This window comes from Poecilia reticulata, linkage group LG20 (genome assembly GCF_000633615.1).
Source record: "Poecilia reticulata strain Guanapo linkage group LG20, Guppy_female_1.0+MT, whole genome shotgun sequence".
Classification (NCBI taxonomy): domain Eukaryota; kingdom Metazoa; phylum Chordata; class Actinopteri; order Cyprinodontiformes; family Poeciliidae; genus Poecilia; species Poecilia reticulata.
Window position 1 is genome coordinate 1,200,015 of NC_024350.1, and position 8,008 is coordinate 1,208,022.

The following is an 8,008-nucleotide window of genomic DNA, read 5'->3' on the forward strand; positions in this document are numbered from 1 at the left end:
GGGACAATAAATAGTAAAGTTCTGTGCATACATAGCTACGTTSTCCATGCTGATTGAACACTTCCAAATGGCCCCGGTGGCAGCAGCCAGGAGCTGCTTGTTTTCTGCTTTAGAGAGCAGTGACACCAGAGGCTGCAGGCCTTGGTGGCGGCGGACCAGATCCCGGGTCAGTTTGTCCTCTGCACACTGTGAAGCAAACGAGGTCTGAGAGAGATCTGGAGTCTGGCTCTATTCAGTAGCACAGAGATCAGGTGTTTGTATCAATGAAGGACTTCAGTCCAAATAAAACGATATAAATAAACTTCAGAGCACTGAGCAGAGCAGGGGACAGAAACCCAAGTACCTTAAATATTGCACTGGCACAAAGCATCTGGAGCTCCTCACTTTCACTTCTCAGGTTTTTCACCAAGTCCTTCACCATCCCTTCACTTTCAATAGCAACCCTGTAGTTTTTCTGTAGGAACAGAAAAACACAAAACGACACAAGCATGAATAAATATTCAAACACATCGTTTACATGCTCCGACATCATCAAAAATTCCATTACCTTAAATTTATCCCACATTTTAAATAAAATTTGATCTTGATCTACTTTTTCTTTACTTCTTGATAATAGTTGTCAGTGGAGTTGTCATCCAATCTGATGCAAACATGCCTTCTGATCACACACGTTCATTATTTAAACCTCACTGCGGATGCTCTGTAATTTCTTGACCTTTTAACCTGCCTGCTGGACACAGTGTGCTCACCTTGAAGCTGACCAAGTCCTCCACCATTTAAAAGTGAATATTTCACCAATAGTTTTAAATGTCATCCTTGATCCAAACTGCAGCCAGACTGACTGTTGTGGGGAAACTGAACGTCTCCAGCACACAAGGAGAAACATTTCATCTAAGGAGTCAGAATGTACTGTTTTTACAGTTTACACTAATAACATTTTTTAAATGTTTTAGACTTTTGTCATTAAAATGTCAAATGACTTCAACATTGGAAATTTGTTGTTTGCTGTATTTCCAGGCATACCTTTAAAGGGACATCATCTACTGGAGTTTGTTTTAATTTGTCACATTTGGTGTTCAGAATTTGACTCATTTATCAGTTTTGATATTCTCAGAGTTTTTGTATACGTTTTGTTTGGCTGTTGTATTTTAGTCCTTGTTGTTGTTGTATATTTTGCTGTGCAGCTATTTTTCTCTCAGCTCCCATCCGTACCTGGTTCCACTAATCACCTCCTAAGCTTTGCAAGTCTGCTGGTTTCTGTTACATCTTGCCAGATTATGCTGTTCTGTCTTCTGTTTCTTTGTCACACCTGTTTCCAGCCCTGATATTTTTCATTGTGTCATCTATATTTTTGGATTTTGTGACAATTATTTTCCTGTTGTCCAGTTTCCATTTGAGTCCTAGAACTACTAAAGCTCCTAAATTTTTCTATTCCAAAACAGGAAAAAATAAGAAAAAAAAAGTACCACATATATTTAATGACATTAAATTAATAAAAGTTTGTAGAAAGCTTTACTAGTTTAAACTGTATTAGTCAACAATAGAATAATATGAACCTGAATCTCAGTGATGATTTTACAGTAACGACTGTTTCACAGAATCAGATTAACATGTCTCACCCCAAAAGAACAACATTACTGGATACAGAGGCTCTCCTCACCTGTGAAGCACATTCCTGCAGGGTTCCCACAACAGGGATCACCATGTCCTCATATGGAGACCTGAGCAGGAATCCCAGCAGAGGGATCCCCCCAGCTTTACGGATGGCCTCTTTGTTCTTGCCACTTTTGCTGAGGCTCCAAAGAGCTGAGGCTCCACAGCGGGCCACCTCCAAATTCATCTCTATGTCTTCTGGTTTTGCCGAGTAAGGGAAGCAATCCAGCAGCTTCACCTGATCAAAAAGAGGATCCCAGACTTTTAAACAACTCAGTGAAGCCGACATGATTCCAGGAACTCCCTGAGGTTTGCTTTCTACTTTGAGGTGAAAATGGAGGGTTTCAAATGGGAACAATAAGTAGTTAGCCATGATTAAGGGTGTAATTAAAACTCTTATTACCACCGGCTGTGCAAGGATGAAACCATACCATATCAGCCATACCAACTTTATTTATAAAGCACTTTAAAACAACCACAGCTGATACAAAGTGCTGTACATTAAAACACAACATAATAAAAAATTTTTAAAAATTAAACCAGCAGAGATACAGGAGAGAAAAAATAGTAGGACAGATGCTGATGTTAGAGCTGAGAAGCCCAGTGTGACGGTTATGGCCTTCAGAGTTTGAACCCTTACTTCCTGATCAGTGACAAAGCTATACCACGCTGCACAGTTAAAAGATAGAACAGCATGAAAGGAATCCGCCTTGTGAGCAACTCGCATATGAGCACATTCGATTTGAATCTGAAAAAAATATACAAAGGATGGAGGCTTTAATTACTGCTACTTCTGTCAACAAACAGGAATGCATGTCAGAGGATGGAGGAGAAACTCTAGCTGCTTTCCCCAGCATCCACTCTAGTACTTTCCAATAATGAATGGACACCATCAAGTATCTGCTGTGCACCACAGGGAGAGAATGGAAATGCTTTATATGTCTTACACTTTAAAGAAGAAGTGATGTATAGGAGGAAATGAAGAAAAACTGAAATTGTTGGACCATAAAGCTTTAACAGCTTTGTAATGCTGCCAATCCTTCCTATAACTTTGTGGTAGTAGAGAGAGCAGGACAGCTGTCAGACCAGTACAATACCAGAACCAGGTCAGCTTTCAGTTTTCTCATGTTACACTGCAGTTTGTTCATGTTACAAACATGAACAGAGGCTTTAAGGTGACCTATTCTGAACAGGTTAGTATGGGCTACACAAAACACGTTTTTTTACCTTTCCTTTTTGTTGCACAAAATCATTCTTATATAATGAGATTTCAGTCTGCTCAGTTCTACCTACTTGGAGCTCCTTTCAGAATGAGCTGTTTTAGAGCCTCTTGTCACTTTAAATCAAAATAAGCTGCTGGTGACTATGCTCCCCTAACTCAACATTTACACTCCCAAGTGAAAATGTCTGCAAACAGATCCATAGTTATACAAACACACATATTTGAAAAGCAGAGGAAGTGAAGCCTCCTGCACAACCAACAAGAATGCAACAAGTGTTTTCTGAATGGTAAGTCAACAACAAAACACTTGTCTTTTCCAGCAACTATTGTACAGCACATATAATTGGAAAACCATCTAGCCTAATGTGATGAAGCTTAGCATCGGTTACAGTTGACGGGTTAAACTCTACAATGGTTGGAGGTTTTGGAAACTGTTTTCCAGACACCTAAAAACATTAATTCATTGACACAAAAGAACTAGGTGTTTTCTTTAAGATCTTGGACTGTCTTATAGAAGCAGTTGAGGCCCAAATGGAAGCACCCAAAAAGAAGCAAACATCCATCATTCCAAGCTGAGACTCACCAGTTTCCTGATTCCTCCATGTACCCTCACCGTTCTTCTTGCTCTTCTGAACTTTGCCACATGTGCAATGGTCTCAGAGGCCAAGGCCTGCAGCTCCTTCACCGGTATGTCCAGGTTGTTCACCATCCTCTGTAGGCCTCTCATGTTTACAATGGTCTGTCGGATGATAACATTCTGGCTGATCTTTGCCAGGATTTTTAAAGATCCAATCTGATCAAATGACAAAAGCAATGTGTGGAAAAAAAGAAAGAAATATTACTTTACAATGTGCTGAAACAGGAATATATAGAAGTCAAACACTCAGCTGTATTTCCATCAAAAGTAGTCAAAAAGTCAGAATAAAAGCAGTTCTGCACTGAATGATCATTCCTGCACATGCGCAGGCTGAGTCCTTGGTCCCTCGGAATTACTGTCTCACGAGAAAGTTGAGGGGCTTGAGCGCAGAGTGTCATGTAACTTTATAGACTCACAGGGGTCTATAAAAAAAAGTCACTGGCAGATCACCGGTGACTTTGTTGTGATTAACATTCGACCTACACATGCGCAAGGATTCTTCCTTGAAGAATCTGCTCTGGCGGTCAAACCATAGCTCGTTGCTGCTTTTTAAGTAACCTTTACTTAAAAAGCAGTCAAACATGTCATACTGGTGAATAACAGTTGCCTGTGTCTTTAACAGCCTGCTCCCTATACCAACACTCCTGTTACACCAACTAAAACCCATATTGACACATAGCAGTTCTTGTCATGACTGCAATCCATCCAGGTCCAGCTTAAGTAAAACTACTCACTTTGCTTCTGATGTCTGTAGTATCCAGTAAGTTAAGGAGGAGCTCCAGTCCACCTAAGTCCAGAATGGCCAATTGGATGACCTCTTTCATTAGATCAAGATCCATCATGGCGCAGAGAACAAGCACAGTGGCTGTCTGGTCTGCTGCCTAAAAAGACGTTGATCAAACAGAAACAAAGAAAAATGAAAGAGAACATTCTAGGCTAAAGAGATTGATGCGGTCCTCATAGTATTATTATGTGTGCAGTTTCTCTCTGATTCACTTTGACTGGACATGTTTGGTTGTTACTGCAGGTTTGTACATAGCTGTGTGGTGGTAACCACTGAGGGAAAAATTTATTCTGCAGAGAGATTGAAGCTCCCAGACCAGAACCTGACACTGTGTTGAATATTGTGTTTAGATGCTTGTTGTCTTGAAGTCATCATCTTCGGACCTAAAGAGGAACGATCTAGAGTCAGCACACAGCTTTATTCAGAAACTAGTGATCAGGCCTGAATTCTGGGTGTGGTGATGGAAACAGACCTGAACCGCCAGAGCTACAAATTCAGCCCATCACCTGAAAAACATTTCCAGGATTATAAAATCTGTTCTGCTTCTGGCCAGCAGAGGGTGGAAAAGTTAATGAGGACACAGCTTGTAGCAATCAGATACTGTTAAATTCATTAGTTTAATGAAAATCTCTGTTGATATTTAAACAAATTTAACATCTTCCAAAAATATCTCTAGTTTTATCAGCTCAGTTTCTTTCTGCAATAATTAGACTGAAGTTTTAAAATTTAGCAGTGGTTTATGGAGCCCTCCAGGGGACATGAGAAAATTTTTTTCTTTTGCGTTTCCTCGCAATACTTTTGCAAGGGAACGTAAAAGTATTGCGAGTGAACGCAAAAGAAAAAAAATTCCCCATGTCCCCTGGAGGGTTCCATTGTAGTTCTACCTGCTGCATCCTTCCTGTTAAAATAAATCTGTTTATAACAGGGATGATGTTAAAGCTTGTACTTTAACACTGATGCATTAGAAACTGTACAGTGAAGTGAGAATTATGTAAAACAAACACATGAATTCATGTTTGTCAGAAACCGACTTCAGTTTGCATTCTGGATGTTGTGAGAATCAACATGAGCCTCATAGAGGAACGAGTCTGTAGCTGTCTAGATAGAAAAACTAACACTTCAGACCCCTGAGCAAATATCCCCACATAAACATCATTAAAACATCAAACAGATCATGCATGTGTCACTGTGTGAAAGTGTTTCACTTTCTAAACAACAAGCAGCAGTCTGTGGTGTGAGAGGGAAAAAAATCTGCTCCTAAAATAAAAACAGATATTTAACTTGGCTCTTGCTGACTGGCAGCCACTGTGGGTGACAGTATTATAAAACAACTGCAGGTGAAAGGTCATAAATAACTGTGGGGTTTCCAGACAGAAAGAAAGCAGGGACATGCTGTTTAGAGTTACATGCATCTTTCTGCTGCAGAAAAACACAAAACCCTAAAACCATCAGCACAGTCCTGATGTAAAAATTTAAAATACACTGCATAGTGTGTTGATTTTATCTGAATGTTGACTCTTTCGTATCATTTACATCTCTTTGTTCCTTTGCTGGAAATAGTGAATTCCTCCTTTAAGACACGGAATTTCCTTCCAGTTATTTTTTATTTTCTTCAGCTAAAAATTCCCTCACATAATTCCTCTTGACTGGAGAGTTTTCCACAAAACATTTATTTCCTGGAGTGAGCAGGATCTAATTTAGCAACAAGCTCTGGAAGTCAGAAAATAATCAGTTCCAACAGGACACCACAAAATTGTTTCCTGAACATCAAGCCCTTGAGTTTTAAGCTATGAAGTTATTTTTACTGCTGAAGAATGAAGTGTGAAAGTTATTTCTAATATAATTTGTCTTAGTGATCCTGTCTAAATAACATAGAAAAGGGATCAGAAAAAGGAGGAAGATATTCTCAGGTATTCCCAGTCAGTCTAGAGCGCTGCTGCATCCAAATTAATATTCCCCATATGTCCTGTCAAATCCATCATAGATTTACTTCTTGTGGTTTGGGCTAATAGGGATACAGCTGTCTGTCAGTGCTGCCTCCTGAACCTTGGCTCTGATATGCAAACCAAACAGGTCTGTGTCAGAACAACAAGAATCCAATCAAACACTTCAGAAAACATCTCCATTCAAAGCAGAGCTTTAAATAGGAGCAGGTGACATTGATTTCCTCTGACATCCTTCAGTCACAGACTCAGATCATGAGTCTGGATCTAAACAGCTGCCATGGTCTTACAGGAATACAGGCTTTTGGAACAGCTTTGATTGGAAGACAGATGGACAGAAAAAGAGCTCTGATTTTACTGCCTCCTGTCAGCTATGGCCTGCTTTGCCTGAACTAGAAAAACTCTCACTACATTGGGATGAATTCTATCTGTGGAAGGAAACAACAGTGTTCTGGGTGATGTTCTCATACCTTAAGGTACTTCACGAGTTTCTGGACCTGCCAGTATTCAGATTGCAATTCAGTGCTGGTGTCAGGACGTCTCTCTGTCTGCTCCTCTTCCTCCTCACTTTCACTGGAGCTCCCGCTGAAATGCTCCTCTGTGAAGGATGCTACTATGCTTCTCCTGAACACAAACAGCACATCTGTGACTGTAGATAACAACATATGCGGGAGTTGGAGAAAGGATCCATTTCAGACAAAGGGATGGGCTGGTACATCATGATTCATTCTGGGAGTTTAAATGGATAAACAGCCTGGCCATCCCACACTAGAGCACCCACTAACTATATTCATATTTAAGTTTCAAGTTAGAACTTCCACAAGATCTTAGCAGCGGGAAAAAACATCAGAATAATGTCACAGGAGGACTGGAGCTGTCATCATACAGAGAGCAAAGACTTGTTGAGCCATTTATGCAACCTCAACTGCAGATGTTTTTTTAAAACTGCAGAGCTGGTTAGATCAGGAAAACTGTGCACTGTGGACTAATGAAATCTGCTCCCGGTTCAAATGAGAGGTGGCTCCCATAGATAGCATTTCCAGGGAGAAGATTATCAGAGAAGAAGCTCATTTGAGTGGTTTTCAGGATGCGGCAGATGAACACTCAATGAAGCTTCTCCAAAGCGACCAGGACTGTGGTGTCCTTCTGTGGTGGGAGGTGATGAGTGGACCCTGGAGTCTTCACTGAATGGACAGAGAATGACGGCCAACAAAGAAAACATTCAGAGATGGTGGTTCAAAACAAATTTTGTTGATTCCACTAGTACTAGTAGCAAGGAACCACAGATGTGTCAACATTCAGTTCCTTCTGTCAGCATCCAAATCTGATGCATAAAATACCACCAGTGGTGGGAAGTAACGAAGTACAAGTACTTCGTTACTGTACTTAAGTACAGTTTTCGTGTATCTGTACTTTACTTAAGTAGATTTAATAATGGGGACTTTCTACTTTTACTCCACTACATTTTACAGTAAGTATCTGTACTTTCTACTTCACTACTTTCTACAAAACTGTCTCGTTACTCGTTACATCCAAGTCGCGTTGCTCTTTTCTTCCGTTAAAATGTGAAGTTCAGGGATTTAAGGTGGCGCCGTAAAATTCGAGCAATAACGTGACTTAGTGTCTGTTGTCACCCATCGGCTCCACCTTTACTCGCACACGGAGCTCCAGACATGCGCAGTGGTTTCCTCTGAGCTTCAGTAATATAATTGCGCTGCATAAATTGATATGGCGACATGTAAAATCAGCAGCGCTTCGCTTTCACAGAC

General features: G+C 40.4%; 1 protein-coding gene across 1 annotated transcript in view; it reads right to left on the reverse strand.

The window, feature by feature from the left end:
* odad2 (outer dynein arm docking complex subunit 2) overlaps positions 1-8,008 on the reverse strand; it is a 33,464-nt gene that overhangs the window by 12,826 nt on the left and 12,630 nt on the right. Inside the window, exons 10-15 of the mRNA XM_017301756.1 lie at positions 6,710-6,863; positions 4,247-4,393; positions 3,459-3,668; positions 1,661-1,891; positions 344-454; positions 32-186 (exon numbers count right to left, since the gene is read on the reverse strand). Coding sequence (XP_017157245.1) covers positions 32-186; positions 344-454; positions 1,661-1,891; positions 3,459-3,668; positions 4,247-4,393; positions 6,710-6,863 — 1,008 coding nt within the window. The remainder of the gene's footprint in view (positions 1-31; positions 187-343; positions 455-1,660; positions 1,892-3,458; positions 3,669-4,246; positions 4,394-6,709; positions 6,864-8,008) is intronic.